General features: G+C 43.9%; 1 protein-coding gene across 4 annotated transcripts in view; it reads left to right on the forward strand.

The window, feature by feature from the left end:
* The window catches only part of DPY19L3 (dpy-19 like C-mannosyltransferase 3), a 517,935-nt gene that overhangs the window by 457,278 nt on the left and 42,208 nt on the right, over nucleotides 1–18,449 (forward strand). For all 4 annotated transcript variants that reach the window (XM_078671604.1, XM_078671603.1, XM_078671605.1 and 1 more), the window contains one exon: nucleotides 16,136–16,294. In XM_078671604.1, the coding sequence (XP_078527730.1) occupies nucleotides 16,136–16,294 (159 nt within the window). The remainder of the gene's footprint in view (nucleotides 1–16,135; nucleotides 16,295–18,449) is intronic.

Below are 18,449 nucleotides of genomic sequence, written 5' to 3' on the forward strand. Positions count from 1 at the left end.
AATAAACGATGATCTCCTGCTACAAGAGAAGCATAGGAAAGACTGGAAAATATAACCCTGTTATCCCACCCCTCCAGTAATATGACACAAATAATCGACATCACCAACCATGACCAGTAATAACATGCCAACAGTAGACGCAATGGGCACCAAGTAAGTGCCCTTGTTAGACACTGCAAAAAATTAAGCTGCTGGAGATGTTGATACCCACATGCAAATCTAGCGCCTACGTTTGCATAGAGTGCAACAATTACAGAACTGGTGATTGAGGATGCAGAGAGGATATGTTCAACAACATCCCATGATATTTGTTTATCAAAGTCAGCAGTCCTACTCAATGGTGACTGAGTTTTCTTTCCAGGCAACACCATCTAAAAAAGGTGGATCATTCAAATCCTAATAATTGAAAAAATATATTACTTAATAATTCATTACTTAAGAATTGGAAGTTCTCCACTGCTCTTAAGAATAGAATCCTGGAACTAGCCCTTACTCCACAAGTTTCATTCTAATATGTAAGATGATGCACACTTTTTTCAGCAAATATCTGGTAACTTTTTGCCTTGTATGGCTTAAATGCTAACTGCCCAACCACTGCAAAAGAAACAATTGATGGACGGAATGCTGGAAAATGCAAATATTCACCCCCAGTCACAAGGATCTGGGTTTAATCCTTCATTCTTTTGCTCACCACACCACCCCAGTATGGACCCAGCAATATGCAAATCAGTCTTGACCATGTTCGTTGTGGGAACAGTCCAGCCCGAACTCCCAAGCAAGGTCCTCCCTGGACCAGAAACCAGCATCCTGGGACCGGTTTCTGGGCATCACCCTTCATCAGCCAGGCTAGCTTGATACCAGTGGGGTAGTGAGCACGGGACCCACATCTGGGCATACCCTTCCCACTTAGGGTGACATATGCAAAAGAAACAATTGATGGGTGGAATGCTGGACAATGCAAACATTCATCCCCAGTCACAAGGATATGGGTTTAATCCTTCTTTCTTTTGCTCACCACACCACCCCAGTTTGGACCCAGCCATATGCAAATAAGTCTTGACCCCGTTTGTTGTGAGAACAGTCCAGCCCGAACTGCCAAGCAAGGTCCTCCCTGGACCGGAAACAAGCATCCTGGAACTGGTTTACGGGCATCACCCTTCCTCAGCCTGGCTAGCTTGATTCCAGTGGTGTAGTGAGCACGGGTCCCACGTCTGGGCATTCCCTTACCACTTAGGGCGACATATGCAAAAGAAACAATTGATGGTCGGAATGCTGGACAATGCAAACATTCACCCCCAATCACCCCCACCCAACAATGCTCCTTGTTGTCCCAAAGGTAGGTCTACATGTTTCAGCCCCTTAAAAAGTGGGGGGCTTTCATCAGGATCAAGTGTGTGAAGTGAGGGTGTGGCAAAAAAAGCCATGTGTATAGTGATTAACAACACACACTAAGGTGTGTTGTGGGGTGGGTGGGGTCTGTATACTCACGGACCCACAGATAAAAAAACACTAGCTACGTGTTGCTAGTAGCTTTTTAAAATCACTATACACGTGGCTTATTTTAGCCACACCCTCACTTCACACACTTGACGTAGTTGCCCGCTCGTCTTATTTTAACCTTATCCTGGGCCGCTAAAAATAACGTATTTTTAGTAAGGATCTACAGAGATAATTTTAGCTTTCACCACTTCCCTCACATACCACACAATACTAGCTCCGCTGTAATCAGGCACCGCAGCACAACCGGGTGGCATTCGGCTACCAGGTTGGGAACCCAGTGATGAAGCATGCCACTAACTAGGTTGGTGGGTGAGGGGGTCTTCAAATAAACCAAGGGTTTTCTGGCACTCTGTAAATCACATAAAAGTGAGCTGTCTTGTTGCAAGTGGGTTCGTCCACGTTGTTTATTGCGCATGTTGGTACTACACATGCATTCAGCTGTTGTATGTGGTATACTCCCTTCCCTGCGAATAGTTCCTTTTTATAAACCCATCAATGTGGATCAGAATTTGTGGAGCAAAATATTAGCTGGATCGTGCCCTGGTTTTTGTGGATCAGAATTTGTGGTCTTTTTCTGGCTGTTTTCTTCCTTTCCATCCCCGCTCCTATTTTATACTGCAACTCTGGATTTAAGCTATATACATTGTGCTATTGGCCATATGCAGCTGCTGAGCCTTCCAATTTCTATATCTCAGCACTACACACCTCCACTTTGGGTATACTACCATCAGACTGCAGTTCCTCCAGAGCTCGCTGACTTTCACAAAGAGCAGGGCAGCTCCAGTTGTAAAGGGGCCTTGGATTTGATTACAAGGAAGAACCATCCAGAAGTAAGTTCATGATCTCTGTCTTCGTGCCCCATTCTACCACTAAGGTCCAAGGCATTCCTGTCAAGGACCCTCCCACCTGTTCGTGGAGGTTGCCCTCGCTGTCCCTGCATAAGCGATGTATGTAACTCAGTGGAAGGCAAAAGCACCTGGTTGCTAAACTATCTACTGCCTCATTCTGCCTCTTGCTGGATGATTTGTTCCAGCTGAACCCTCTTGTCACATTCCGTGGAAACAGCATGAAACATGGAAACAGCATAAAGCACCCGCAGCAGAAGATTCTTTTAGATCAAGAGTCACTGCTCTAGGGACTCCTTTTAACTGTCTTGATAACCTAACCCCTATGCTGGGAGTGGGTTCCCCCAGCCACCATTGCACTGCAGTGTTGAGTTAGTTTCTCCCTCTTGAGTTCCTTGCTGCTGGCCTGTTGCACCATGTGATCTTGATCATCTCCCTCCTAGGGCGTGTTTCTGGGTGCCATAGTTTCTTGCTGCTTTGGTGACTCCAGAGACTTGCTTCTGGGAGTCTATCCCAGGTCCCCATTGGTGGCCTCAGTCACAGTCCCAAATAGCATAGTCCCCTCTTCCTTGCATTTATACTGAGCTTTCACACCGAGTATGTCTTTGTTAAGCCGGAAAATGCCACCCATGCTCTAAGAATCGAGCCTCAGTAGAGTAAAAAGCAAATAATTCAAGCCTCCCCAGTGGTCGGACACTCCCTGTGTCCTCTCCAAAGCATGCAAGGTACAAAAAGAAAAGGAAGCACCAGTATACTTTGGCCCCTGCTCAATCAGTTCCCCTGAAAGCTGTGCTCTAATTATGCTAAAAGTCACACCAATACTGGAAGCTAGGTGGTCTACTTCTCAAGGAGCATGACTAGGCATGGCAGAAGATGTGCTTTTAGATGTCTGGCCCAATAACAGCAGTCCCTTCTTAAGAGGCGGGGGCTCTATGGTAAACAGGTCAGATCAATCTGACCCTTTTCATCAGACTTCTTTCTGGATCTTGGAGTATGAAGTTAAATGCCAAAGAGGCACCCAGTGAACCTTCTGAGCAAAGTACTAGTGTAGCTCCTGCTGTCTCTAGTGAAGGTCTGTCTTCCCTGGTACAGACACTGCAGAACTTGGAACACATCCCAAGGCCTTTGTCATTTCATTATCTAAACTGGCACAGCTGACTCTGACGAAGGCATTGGTGGGTATCTTGATTGCACCTGCTGGTCCTTCAGGGGTTCAAAGATTTTTCTGTGAAACCATGTACTAGACCCCCAGCATGCAAGAGTATTTAACCTGTCAGATCCTTGCACTAACCAGGAGAATGGAATCATTACCCACAAAGACCTGCACCTGGTCATGTCCTACCATGTGTTATGGTGTTTGTGGTGTTGTCCTTTGTGACCTCAGCACTACTATTGGGAACAAGTACATTTATGTTGTGGTGGCTACAACAGCTTCCTCACAAAGACCAGCCAAGTCTAGTCCTCGGGCACTCTGTTAGAAATGGGTTCTCTGGCTGGATAGGGTATGCACCGAAGCCAGGCAGAATTCACCACTCTAGTCAGGATAAGGGGATTACGCGCCTAAAACAACCCCTGCTCACCCCCTTGGTAGCTTGGCACGAGCACTCAGGCTTATCACAGAGACAGTGTGCAAAGTATTTGCATATAACAAACAGTATTACAGTGAAAACACTACAAAAGGATACCACACCACTTTTAGAAAAATATTAAATATTTTTCTGTGTAAAACAAGACCCAAAACGATAGAAATCCTACATACAGTGTTCCAAATATCAATATAGCCCAAAATAGACTTTATCTAAAGTTCCTTGTAGTCATTTGCTCCGTCCCGGTCTATCACGGCGTAGTGAGCAAAGAAATCCAACAGTTCTGGCCCACTGCAGCTTCGCTTGGCTAGCTACAGTGTCGGGTTGACCTGCAAAACAGTACCTTTGGAGAAGCTGGGTGTCAGACCTTGTGGTGAGCTCTGAAGGATCGGCGTCTGCAGCCGTAGTTTCCGGGAGTAGGTGCAGGAGTGGTTGGGCCCTTGAGTCACACTTGTTGTAGGTCAAACTCCTTGAGTTTGATGTCAGGAGGGCCGGCAGGTGTCAGAGCTGCGGTGTAAAGTGGAGGTGTGTAGTGCCCGCAGGTCGCAGTGCAAGCAGCAGCATCGGTGAGACCAGGGCTGCGGTGCGAGAAGGGGCAATGCAGCTTGTGGGGCCCACAGGTCGCAGTGCAGGCAGGGGACTGTTTTGACGAACTGAAGTCACTGGCGTTGGTGGGCCAAGGCTGCATTGTGGAATGGGGCAGTGCGTCATGTAAATTACAAATGTGTCCCCAAACCACGGTGCAAGCAGCTGTGTCGATGTCAGCTTGGAGCATCATCATTGGTGAGACCAGGGCTACGGTGGGAAGTGGGATGGTGCTCAGTGTTCTCCACGAGCGGTGTCTAGGGGTTAATGTGCAGGCAGCAGCATTAGTGATGGCATTGCGGTGGTGTCGGGGATACCAGGGCGGCAGTGTGAAGTGAGGCGGTGCAGAGTGCAGTGCCCACAGGTCACGGTGCAAGCAGCGGCTCAGTGGCACCGTCGGACGGTGCCGTCGGTGAGACCAGGGTTGCAGTGCGAAGTGTGGCGGTGCCTTCAAGTATCTGCAGCGGCGTCGTTGACGGCTTCGGATTACCTTTTCTCCTCTGTGGCAGCTGAAACATCCAGTTCTGGAATGCGCGACCCAGAAGAAGTTGGAGTATTTGTTCCCTGAGACTTCCAACAGGAGGCAAGCTCTACTTCAAGCCCTTAGAAATACTTAGGGTGTTGAAAGCACAGTCCAGTCCTTTCCCTGCCCAAGACCGAAGCAGCGACTGGAGGCCAACTCAGCAAAGCACACCAAAAAGTGGTAGTCTCTCCTCACAGCTCTTCCAGCTCTTCTTCCTGGCAGGTTCCTTAGTCCAACAGTAATCTAGAGTTTTGGGCCCCAATATGTGTGCTACACTTTCCTTTTAAGTTGGTACAAACAAAGTTCCTCTGGCACACATAAACCAGTTCAGCCTGGTTCACCACAGGAGGTGGAGACCGCTTTGTGAGAGGCAGCCACAGTCCCTTCAGGTACAAGCCACAACTCTTCCCACTACTCTAAATGCAACCAGATCTAATCAGCCTGGCCATGAGTCACCCAGGAAAGGTAGAGAACCCCACCCCCCGAGTGTCTGTCTAGTGTGAATGCACATCCCTTGCTCCTGTCACTCTACATCCAGACAGGGAATACACAAAAGGCGGAGGCACACGGGATGGTTAGACAAGAAAATACTCACTTTCTAAAAGAGGTATTTTCAAACACATAATATAAAAATCATCTTCACAAAAAGATTTGTTTTTAAATCCTGAGTTCAGGCATGCTTTTTATCAGCTCCTGCTGGCAAGCTACCTTGGTAAAGTACCAAGCAGCTCCCATTTTAACCTATGGGAGAGAGAGCCTTTCAACAGTGAGAACGAAATATACAGTATTTCACTATTAGGACATGCAAAAATACACAACTACATTTCCTACCTTTTAAATACACTGCAACCTGCCCATGGGGCCTACCTTATTATAATTTTTTAACCAGATTTTATTGATTTTCAGAATGTTCACATCACTCATCTTAAACAGTGATGTCCGGTCTGCATTCCTATCTTGGTGCAGGTTGGCTCTTTTAACCGTAACTCAGGAGTCTTCCCCCCCCCCCCTCCCCACCTTTGAGTTGCACTAGCTTTTACTAGTCTTCTATACAGGTAGTATTCATGAGTCTCTGGCTACCTTGGGCCTACCTTAGGGGTGACTTAGATGTAAGGTGAGGGAAGGTCCTGGCAACTGGGTGCACTTGCCAGGTTGACATGGCAGTAAAAACTGCACGCAGACACTGCAGTGGCAGTTCTGAGACACCTTTGAAAAGCTACTTGTGTGGGCGGCACAACCAGTGCTGCAGGCCCACTGGTAGCATTTGATTTACAGGCCCTGGGCACTGACAGTGCACAGTACTAGGGATTAAGTAGGAAATCAAATAAGCGATTTATGGAAACATTAATCCATAACCACAGTTTACCTGGAGAGCATCTGCACTTTAGCACTGAATAGCAGTGGTAAAGTGCTCAGAGTCCTAAAACCAACAAAAACAAGGTCAAAAACAGGAGGCCAAAAAGTCTGGGGGGGAACCAACTGAAAAAAGCCAAGTCAAACACACTCTAACAAGACCTTTTTCCAGGCATGCAATATCCAAATAACTTGACATCCCTGCTGCCTTGAAGGGGGAAGCTTCTCTGAAGGGCAAAGCAATGTCCTCCCTCAGTAATAGAGGCAAAATGCCTGAAGAGGCATGGAAGGATGATGATCCAGTTAAAGGCTCTTTCCTGGGGCAAGCCAATGACCTCATTGCCACCTAAAGTCTCCATCTTTGACATGAATGTAACCACTATGCCTCATTTATCAAAGACAACGCCAAAGAAAGATACCCATTCTGGTACAGTTTCTCCAAGGAAGCTACAGAACAGAAAATACTGATGCCCAGGGACCTCATTTATGTAGGGGCCAGAACCATAAACAGCAGTTTAGTAATGTGGTATTCATTGTGGCTCAAATTCTTGGACGTCAAGTCAGGGGCCGAGGAGAAAGTATTCAACCTCTCCTTTGATGGGAAGAACTTTTTGGGCCGCAAGATGGACAAAGTAATTCCAGCAGTACAAAATGGGCATGCTCACAGCCAGAATCCTCACTGTTATCCTTTTGGTACCAGCCAGATATCCTCTTCTTTGCAGCCAGCGAGTGCCTTCCACTCATTCAAGGTTTCCTTTAATTCCATGATTTGGCCATCCTCTTTTCCAGGCAGATGAAGAGGAAATGCTTCCTCTGCAAGTAAAATCCCACTACCTCAACTGGCACCAAGAAATCACAGTGACTTATTTGTGGACCATCCACCCTGTGTAACATCTCAGGATGCCACTCTGCAATACCTACTGGACCCAGATTACCAAAGACACAGGGTCTTATCAATAAGCAAGAAGAGCTACACTCTAAAGCTTCCGGAACCTTGTTTATCCATGCAACCTTGATGCTCCCCTTAAAAGCAATGAACAAATCCCAGACCTCAGAAAGGGTACTACTCCCAACTATTTCATTATACAGACAAAGACCCCATCCTCATGTTTTATGGTCTAAACCAGTTACTCTCCTTACAGAACTTAAAAATGCTGAACTTGGCTGCTGTACTAGGGGCTATGAAGCGTGATGACTGGATGTGCTTGGTGCACTTTTAGTATGCTTCATTTTATGTGCACAAACTGAAGGAACACAGGAAGTACCTCCACTTTAGTGTGGGGAAACCAACAGTAAAAGTACAGGACCATACTGTTTGATCTCAGTAATACCCCTTGGGTCTTCAGTAAGATCCAGGCTCCAGTGGAAGCTTTTCTGCATCCGCACTACTATGCATAGCTAGAAATCTGCCTCATTTGGCTCTTTTCCTGGAAGGGTGCAAAGTCTGCTGTTTCTAAAAGAACTCATCAAAATATCCAGTGGTTCCTTCCAGCAAATTTCTAGAGAGAGAGATGTAATGTATGTCTCATCACCTGGCTGAAACATGCTTGAAGGTGGCTACCCATGCATAAGAGCCGACTACAAAAGGCTTTGATTTTTTTTTTCCTTGGCCAGCAAAGCAGTCAAGAGACATCTGACAGGCTTGGTGCCTTTGCTTCCATCGATATGGTGCCCAGCCACCACGTTGGACTTCCTTTTGGTTCCCCCCAGGCTGATACACAAGCTTTTTGGTTCTGATGCATCCTGCGAATTCTATCTACTTTTATGGAAGGTGGTGTTTTTAATGGCCATTATTTTTGCATATATGTATGTGGTATTTCTTTAGTGTGAACCTACTCACAAGGCAATGGAGTGCTGTACATGGTCAAAGTCAAGGATAATAAGCCAATAAGCCGAGCACATACAAGAAAATTCACCTTTATGTGCCTTGTAATAATTTTCGGCTTTTAACAGGAAGAAAGTGGTTGCTTCAATCCACCCTTTTCTTTCTTTCCAGAGGTGCTTTTGATGCGAAAATTAAAAAAAGAATTTTTTTGCAAGCACGCCTGACAATTAGAGGCCTATTAGGATCTCAGGCGGATTACCACCGCTGGGCCGGCTGTGGCCACCACCGGCCTGGCGTTGGCGATCCACCCGCCAATTGTTCCTATGTCACCCGTGCCATATTAGTAGGGCAAGGGGCACCGTGGTGGATGAAAAGACCGTCCGCTACTTTTCAGCCGGTCCGATTGCCGGCCGGGTGGAAAAGGCACACAATATGGTGGAGGTGCCTGCCCATATTATGATGGGTGCTTGGGGCATGCCTTTCCATGGCGGAGACTGCGCCATGGAAAGGCACGTGGAGAATGACTTTGGGGGTGCATGGCTGCACTTGGGGGGTAACCATGGTACCCCCCCCTTCATTGGCATGCACAATAGTCATATTTTACATTTTGCAGCAGCGCCCGCCTCAATGTAAAAGGTGCGGGTTGCGACCACCAGGGTGACGGTCACATCCTAATTGGCATAGTGGGACCGCCGCACCTCTGGCGGTCAGTCCCGTTTGCCGTTAGTCCGCCCGCCATCGTAATGAGATCCTTAATGTTGAAGTCTTTTCATGCTTTTATACTGCATATCATTTTTATCTCCCTGGTGGAAAAAAATCAACAAGCATGAACAAGTGTTAATTTTTTGCTGAAATTTCTCATTTTGAATTTACTTGGCACAAACTTTCTCTAAATATTTTACAAACAAAGGTAGCACTGTATTTGAGGCAGTAAAATATCTGCATATCAAGAACACTATAAAAAATTCATTGGGGTTAATGACGTGTATTTCGGTCCTGAGAAAGGCCTCCATAACGTAGAATGGTCTAGATGAAATGCGCATCAACAGGATTTAGTGTTGCTGCATTATTTACTGGAAATCCTTATTAGTCTGAATCTGGATCCCGATCCATACAGTGCTAAATATGTGAGGGTGAGTCTGACTTTTGAGATGAACACATTTAAAGAAAATTGTACTAAGAATGCTTCTTTCTTTCTCTGTTTTACTAATGTTTCCATGGATATGCCTAGACTGTCTTGTTTTCATTCCTTTTTTTTGTGAATTTCAGTGGTGTTGTCTCCGTGTTTTCCAAACCATTTGAAATTCTGTGCTTATTCATCTGCCTATCCCCCAAAATAGATAGAAACTTCTGTTTTTTCCAGTACTTAGAAAACATGTTTTTTTTGCAGCGATTGTTATAAATCACATATTTAACCCCTTCAGTGCTGGCCACATTCAGCGGATGTCGCGTGCACTACCTCGGTAGTGCTGCGCACGTCTGTTGAACGTTCCTGACCCGCTCGCGCAATAGAACGTTCCGCACCAGCGCGGAACGTTCAGCGCAGCGGAGGGGTTATTTTAAAGAAGTAACACAGAGTATATAGTGTCTTCCCCTTGGCAACTTGTCTAATGGAATTGTTAGTCTGTTTTAAGCATAGAAAGTCTCTACTGCACTCACTCACATCTCATTACTTCTCACGCTCTCTCTGGTAGGACTCTGTCTCTTTTTTCAGGCCTAGTAATGATTTACAACGTAAGAGTGCTATATTCAAATGTTTTATTAAACAAATCCCTTGGCAACCTTACTTAATATTATGGCATTGTAGGGTGGTCAATCGTGCCAACCACATAGTACCTTGTGAAGCCTTTAACAGCTTGTATTACACCAGATTAATTTGAAGCCCTGCATTCAAAAGCAACTGTAACTTGATGCTTTATGCATGGGTGCTACTTCTTTTCTGCGCTCTTTGCCCAAGTACATTAGGGTGGTACTGCTTTTGTGTAGACATTAATAGCTGCCAGGTGTCCCAGTGGCAAATGTCTAACTTTAAATCTGCCTAAACTTTTAACAGACTTCCTATTGTATTCTGGGACTTGAAATTTTGCCGTTAACATTGTAGCTAAGGGCTCAAAAACCTCAACACCAAAGTTCAGTTGGGTAAAAAAAGATTAGCTGAGGGTCTCGCACATAACAATGGGACACCTTGTAGGTATGAAATGTGTTGGCATGTGGACAGACTAGTCATGTTTTCATTAGTATCCCATGTGCACGGTGAAGGCACTTTTTCCACAGGTACTTGTCACTACACCTTGCATTGTATGTTTAAAGCCTGTGGTGTTTGGCTGTTGATTTTCTATCAATTCTGACTTGTTAGAAAAGAGGCTGCTATATTTAATGGTTTTAAACATGTTGTGTCTGTGGGTTATAGTGTATAAAATATTTAGATTAGACTTAAAACATGCTTCTAAGCCCTTCAACAATAATTCTCACACACACAACTCGGCGAAACTAAAGGAAGAAGAAACCATATTTTAGTGACAACAAACCACAAGCAGACTAATCTTAGACCGGTTCTTCTTGCTGCTACCTTGCATTGCAACCTTACTTAGTGCTTTTGCCCCTTCAGGAAGAAATACAACTGACTCATTCTCTCTCATTTTCCTTTCCTTGAATGACATTTTAGTTAGTGGCTGTGCAGGTGTTGATCAGTGTTTGTATGTTTACCTTGATGAGGGATGTAGGCCTTTCAGTGGGGGTTAATCCAATATTTTAGGTTTAAACTTAAAACAGGATAGCCTAGAAAGATCCTCTCCATTTCGCTCCTAATGTCTAGTTATACCAAGCGTGATCCGATGACAGCAGAACCATTCTTCTTCTGAGAGAGTGGTGGGATTGAAGAGTACAACAAGCAAGATCCAGATTTAGAGTAATGAAGATTACCGGTAAGTAATTCAGGCAATACCTCCTAATTGTCTTCTCCTAGTTACAGTCCTAACTACATGAAGACATACCAAGCCAAAATATCCTCTGCTGACTACTCTCAAACAAAATTAAGATGGCACACCAAAATTATGCTACAAAACTTTTATGACAAAAAAAAAAGATTCCAAATAGGCATGTACATTGGTTGCAGGTATGACACTGTCGGAACATGATTCTGTACCTAGTGGGCATTCCTCCAAACTTTTATGCTAGATAAAATTGATGGGAGTATCTCAGGTGGCTGATCAACAAATCTCGGACATTGGAATGCCCTTTGCTTTTGCCTGTGAGGTTGCTGACCCTCAGATAGAGCTACCTAGGATCCCCACAAGTACAAACACATTTGCTGCCTTATATACTTTTGTAATTGCCTTTTCACCCACCAATTAATAGATTTGGAAGCTTAATAGTAGAATTTGAATCTTAACTTCCTGTCCCAAAAGTAAAAAAAAATAAAGAACAGGAAAAACAAAAAGACTCACTACAAGCTCAATAATTCAAAAAGGCTAATCTTACTTTTAAGATATGTCAGCCTCGTAATCTCCTCCTGAGGTTGGGTTCTTAAATAGTGGGTAGAATTTTTTGAAAATTAGAACAGATTTTAGGATTGAAACCCCAGGCCAGGTTTTAAATATACTTTTTTCAGTATGGTTCAATATTTATTAAAGATCCCTATTCCCATGAAGGCCAAGCCACTGTTATTGCCAGTAAAAAGTATACAGTTACAGAGAGAACATGAAAGGCCTCTGAATCCAAGGGTTCAAAAAGATGACCTTATAGGTTTCAACATTCCATACTGGAACTGGGGAGTGAAGAATTGGTTTATACTGCTTGAAGCTACAAAGGAGCAGACCAACTAATTATTCTAAAGCCAGACCATGCAATCTTACTGTTTTAATGGCTGCCTGAATTGACCCCTTTTTTGGAGCACAACCGAGAAAAATCTCTTTACTGCCCTATTATAAGTGGATAAAGTAGAGTGTCTACAACTCTGTTGTATACGTTTCGCTACTTCTTGGAACAATAAGTTCATTGAGGATCTGATTGCTCAACCTCCAAACACTTTAGCGGAGTCTGGGAATAGCTGCTTAAGGAAGGTCCGGCCACAGTAACAGGGTGAGGAATAAGGGAAAGTGAATGGGAGGACCGAATGGCAAACTGTTTACCAAGGAAAACCATGGTTTCCTTGGCCAAAAGGTGGCACGGAGGATGGCACAGGCCTTATCATTCTGAATATTATCCTGCCTCAGCAAATGCATATAGGAGCCCTGTGGGCCACATATCTCCCAGGTCATCTATCCCCATGCCATTGGGCATGTTGCCCTGCTGCAAAAATTGCCGAAGTAGATCAGTTGACTGGCATTCGAATAAGTCCTGCCACGAAATCCCTAGTTAGAAAATCAAGGCTTGTAATTGATCTGGATGGAGTAGAAAACCTGACTGAGTGGGGGAATCTCTGCTCCGACTGTCTGCTAGACAAATCTCTGACTGCACTAGCTAACATGTCTTCAAGGACACCAGATTGGACTCGGCCCAAAACCTAATGGAATGCAAGTTCTTGGCATATTGTCCACCCTTGACAATATTCTACTAAGCAAGCTACTTGGTTGTCTGAACAAGTTCATACTGTAAGGCCTGCCAGGAGAGAAGGGAATGCTCAGAGACCCTGGAACTCTCTCCAGTTCATATCATGATTTGCCTCCATTCTTGATGATGGACCCTGAACCACAGAGTCCTCTGGGGTGGCCCGCCTCAATTCTTTTTTTACTGAAGAGGCGGGCCCAGCAACATTCCTTTCATCAGGTACAAGTCTACTAACCACTGCAACAGTTGCCTTCTGTTGTATGAGAGACTGGAAATAGAAATTTCAGATTCATGGATGCCACATCCCAATGAGACAGTAGGTATTACACAAGTAGTTTTAGATGAAGAGGTGAACAGGGAAGCACAGATGTCGTGGCTCACATGAATCCCTTAATCTGGATCCACTCTTTTAATCGAGCCCTTGTTTTGGCTTATGGAGGGATGAAATCGAAGGGTGGCCATTCAACCCAGTAGAGGAAACAATCTAACCAGATCTGTTTGGAACTTGACTCCAATGAGTAGTCAATCCTGAGCCAAACCACCTGCTTTTATTTTTCTCCATTTAATCGGAATCCTAAGTTCTGCAGAGTGTAGCATACTGTGGATTCATCCTTCCATAGCTTTAAAAAAGATGAAGAGACTAACCAGTCATCCAAATAAGGGAACAACTGAATCCACTATATTTGCAAGAAAGCAGATAATAGAGGCAATATCTTTGTGAAGACTCCGGGGGCTGAAGACAATATAAAAGACAGGACTGTAAACTGGAAATTGGAGTAATTTTGCCGATGACTGTATTGACACATAAAGATAGGTGTCTTGCAAGTCTAGAGTTGCCATACCATTCCCTGGACTAATGAGAGGTATATATGTTTGGAGATTTACCTTGATTGAATCTTACTTCTGGACTATAGTTTAGTCCCTTCAAGTTCGAAACTGGTCTGACCTCACCTGATATCCTCATTACTCCAAAACTAATCAAACACCTTTTTCCTGTTGAAGATGGGGTACTTGAATCATTTAGCAAACGTAAGGAGATGATGGACGGAGCGCTGAAACTTTTCAGACATTCACCCCCAGTCACAGATGGGTTGAATCCATCATCGTTGTTTAGGTCACTTCGCCACCCCAGTTCAGACCCAGCTATATACAAATCAGTCTTCGCCCTGTGCCTCATGGGAACAGTCCAGCCCGAATTGCCAAGCCAGGTCTGTCCTGGACCGGAAACAAGCATCCCGGGACCGGTTTCAGGGTAACACCCATCATTAGCCAGGCTAGCTTGAATTCAGTGGCAAAGTGAGCAAGGGACCCACGTCTGTGCATACCCTGCCAACTTAGGGCAAATAAAGCAAACACAAGCAGATAATGGAAGGAGCTCTAAAACGTTTCAGACGCTCACCCCTCTCACAGATCAGGGTTGAATCCATCATGTTCTTTAGTTCACTTTGCCACCCCAGTTCAGACCCAGCCATATCCAAATCAGTCTTGACCCTGTGCCTCATGGGAACAGTCCAGCCCAAACTGCCAAGCCAGGTCTTCCCTGGATCGGAAGATCGGATGCATTTTTAGATCCTGTGTCCCTAAAATTGGGAAGGTAGACTGGTGTAAGAAGTACTTTACTGGTGACTCAAACAATCCACATTGGTATCTCAACATTGTCTAGAGACAGATTCGTTTTTGTATTGCATTCTGATACAAAATTATCTGAAATACAATACAATATGTAAATGTTGTTTGGCTGTGTTTATATGCCATAAAACTAATTTCTTATATAGAGATGTGAACATGATCTTAAAAAGTTTTGGAAGAATGTAGAACAATGTGATCGTCTTAGACTACAGGGGTGAGAAAGATGTGGAACCTGCGTATGAGGAAGAAATTGCTCTCACTTTTGGCCAATTTTTTTTAAAATCTGTGACGCAGTGAAGAATATGGCACTGAACTGATATATGAGCATTTGTACAAACTCAAGATCCCAAGTAGATCCCAATTATAAAAAAATGAAAATTAAATCCTGGACTGTAACATATCAGAAACAGACGTTAAAGAAGCTAAGGGAAAGTTACAAAGGGGTAATGTATTATTCGGAATACTCTATAGAACTTTGGTCAAGGACGTTTCTTAACTATTGCGTTGACAGCCAAGGCATTGAAACAGGGATTTTCCATAGAGGCATGAAAGGCTTCTAATTTCAGTGATTAACAAAGAAAGCTAGGATCCACAAATATGTGGTAATGACAGGGCAGCATCTCTTTAAATGTAAACCTTAAAATACTGTCAAATTAATGCAATTACATGCATGGTGATCCCTGAAGGTTAGCAAGAGTTATCTAACAATATTGATTGGCCATTTAAATGGGTCACAGATTAAGTAATATACATATAAGCAAAAAACAAAGTGATGGAAGGAATGCTTGATTTAATCAGAGCACTGGGGATCACTTAGACTACATTCCAATCTTTATTCATCCATTGTGCCTCTTTTAACAAAGACAAGATATATGCAAATTATACTCTGTCCTGCTCCTATAAGAACACTCAAGCCTAAATCACAAAGCCAGTTGCCTTCATGCTAAGTAATGAGGTTTTGGTAACACCTTTCGCTTCGCTGATTAGGAAATCTAGAATTACTGAGTTATTCAAGTAAGGAAAAGGTGGGAGAACACTTGCCGGTGCCACCAAAAAGTCTATATGGCTTGTGATGAGCCCTAGTTCTCTGGGTCTGTCTGTGCCTGGCTCTTCTCTAGTCTGTGCAACAAGTCTCCACACACTCTCAGCCAGAGCCCCTTTGCAACTAAAACTCAAAGGCCAATTGGAATCTTGTTATGAACTAGGGTACATAAATCCTAAATGACAAGTGCAAAGTACCCATCCTGGTAGTTAGGTTAAATTGTTATTTCTGAAGTTGATGGTAAGTGCTGTTGTGTTTTACCTTCCAATTCCTGTGTTAAGAATGTTTAACCATTATGTCATCTAATGCTGAACAGTCCCTCCACCCCTTTGGAGCCTGTGTGCGCATTTGGATTTTTTCACCATAGCTAAAATCTACTTTTGACACCATTCCATTGGCTGTTGGGTCACATTCTCGGTTTTTAGAGCTAATTTGGCACCAGTACTGGTAATATCATAGGCAACCAAGCCATCGTGCATTAGAACTGTCCGTCCTTTAGCCCTTTATTAAGTCATTACACTTCAGAAACCAAGTTTAACTAATGAAGTCCCAGAGTTCGACCTCAGAAAAGTAGGGCCCGAGTTTTACAGCTATACATTAGAATATGTTTCAGCTTATACTTACTTAAATGAAAATTGAAGAAGCACACTCTTTTGGCCCTGCGACTGTCTTAACAGTGGGTTTTCAATTTGTTTGCAGGTCTACCAGATCTATGCAAAAAGATCTCCTGAAGATGTCCATGCCATCCTCCAATCTTTTGGCACAGACTATGCGATTCTAGAAGACAGCATATGTTATGAGAGAAGACACAGCAGAGGTTGCCGTTTGAGAGATCTACTGGATATTGCCAACGGCCATGTGAGTTATAATGCATGCCAAATAAAGGTGATCATTCTGACTCAAAAGTAAAATTCAGGGGTCGGTCATTGTGTTGCCCGCAGTGTGCCGCTGAGGCAATCTGTGTGAAAGGCCACTGCGCCCGGTTATGGGTGTCTTACTGCACCACTGGGGGCAGGTTGTCCATTGTGATCGCTTCTTTTACGGACTATAATACCATTGTAACCTGTATAAAATAATGTTATATTTGTAGGAGCACAACCCTGTATTAAAATAATATTTGTGTAATCTGCAGATTTTATGATGAAGTATAGTTTGGTGTAAATTATAAATACGAAGAGCAAACTGTAATTAGAAAATGTTTCTGATTGTTACCTCTAACCCCAGATTCCTCAACTTTAGAATAGCCACTAGTTGTAGACTGGGTCTGGAGAACTTCAACAACAGTGCTCCCATTCATTGGCAGGTGGTGTTGTGTGGTTCTATACCTCCCCAGATGTGGTGAAGTGGAGCGGCATATAAGTGCCACCTCTGTGCAATGGTGTTGGTTACATTCTGTCCTAGCCTTCCAACACGAATCCAGAGCTGTTCTTCAAATTTTGTTGATCTTATGATAATTCCCAAAACTATTGAACAGTGTGCTTGGGAACTATTTCACCTTCAAAAACTGTAGACTTCCAACTGTGCAGAGACTGCAGGAGATGCCGATGCCTCAATGAAGGTGCTTCTTTAGTGCTTTAGTCAGGTCATGAATCCAAGTAATGCAACAAGTATGCCCTCGCACCCGAAGACTGTCCAGGGCCAGGGGCAAAGCTCTACATTACCAAATATAAGAAGTGGCCATGGTAGAAGCACAGTGCTCTGAGCCAAGGGCCCTCGCTGTCTCAAGGCTGCTCCTGCTAGCTGTCCACTTCTTGCTTGTCTTCACGCAAGTCAAAGTCCAAATGCATACATAAAAAGATTAACCCCATACTGACACTCTAGCTTAAAGGAGAATCCACAAGGGTGTCAAGTTGAAAACTGCATCCTTCAAAATCTTTGGTCTCAGAACAGATTTCTCAGCAGGTCTTAGCCTGCCCTGAGCTTCTGGGGATGTTGTCAAACCTGCCATCAAGGAGAACATGTGGCAAATCTTTCACAGAGCTGCAGGGGCCTCTAGTTGCATTATCTTACCTCGATGCCATTTGACTCCTTGGGGCCCATTTCCAGGCCTGTTCTGACTCTAGTACAGATTTCTCCTCTGGCTCCGAAATCCATATCAGTTGTCAGTCAGTCAGTCAACAAGCTTTATTCGAATTCAATAAAAAAATCATAAAAGCATACAAAGATAAAACACATTCAAAAACAAAAAGCGATTATTTTCATAACATAGTCCCAAAGGTTAAAAAAGATTCCTTATACTAATAAAATCGTTATTACAGGTCATCATAAACCGACCCCAGCAGCTATAGTACAAGGTGTGGTCATATCAATTAATTTAACAGCTTTAAAAAATGGTGTTGTTTGACTTTAAGCAATTTATGACGACATAGTTTAAAATAAAACAGATACACTTCAAAATGTACAAAAGAGCAAAGTGCATATTTGGTTTCTTTTAGTAAGGACCATCCCCAGACTTGGTGTTAATCGTTATCCTATTCAGTTATTAGCAAAACCGTTCGAAAATCTATTTAACAAGTCAGTGCACCTAATCACTACCAGAGAATAAAGCAAATTGATTATAGGTGGGTATTGTGTGCCAACTAGGTCCCGGGCCTCTGCTACCCATGCAGTGGTTATTTTGTACATATGATCTTACAGGGGGGAAGTATGTAGTTCTAGGGTAGAAGTCACACAGTTCCCATGTTCCAATTCGGCCATCGCCCATTTGTGGCTGCCAACATCGCAAGTATTTGATGACTCGGGTGTCCCTAAAGTTGACCAGAACCAGGTCTCCCGGTATATCCTTGGGGATGGATCCTAACCACCCTACCCTTCTAACATTTAACATTTTTCCATCTATATTGGGTGGAAGGGGTCTATTTTTGGTAAGCCAAAAAGATACCTTATTTGCCAGATCCTCTGGTCTTTCAATTTTGCTGTTAGTGAGTTCAGGCACGCCTGAGAGGATGCACACAAAAGATGCTGCCTCCGGCGGTAGATCTATGTGTTTAGCCTTTCTTTTCCTGTTGCCATA

The sequence above is a fragment of the Lissotriton helveticus genome, chromosome 12, assembly GCF_964261635.1.
Source record: "Lissotriton helveticus chromosome 12, aLisHel1.1, whole genome shotgun sequence".
NCBI classification, from domain to species: domain Eukaryota; kingdom Metazoa; phylum Chordata; class Amphibia; order Caudata; family Salamandridae; genus Lissotriton; species Lissotriton helveticus.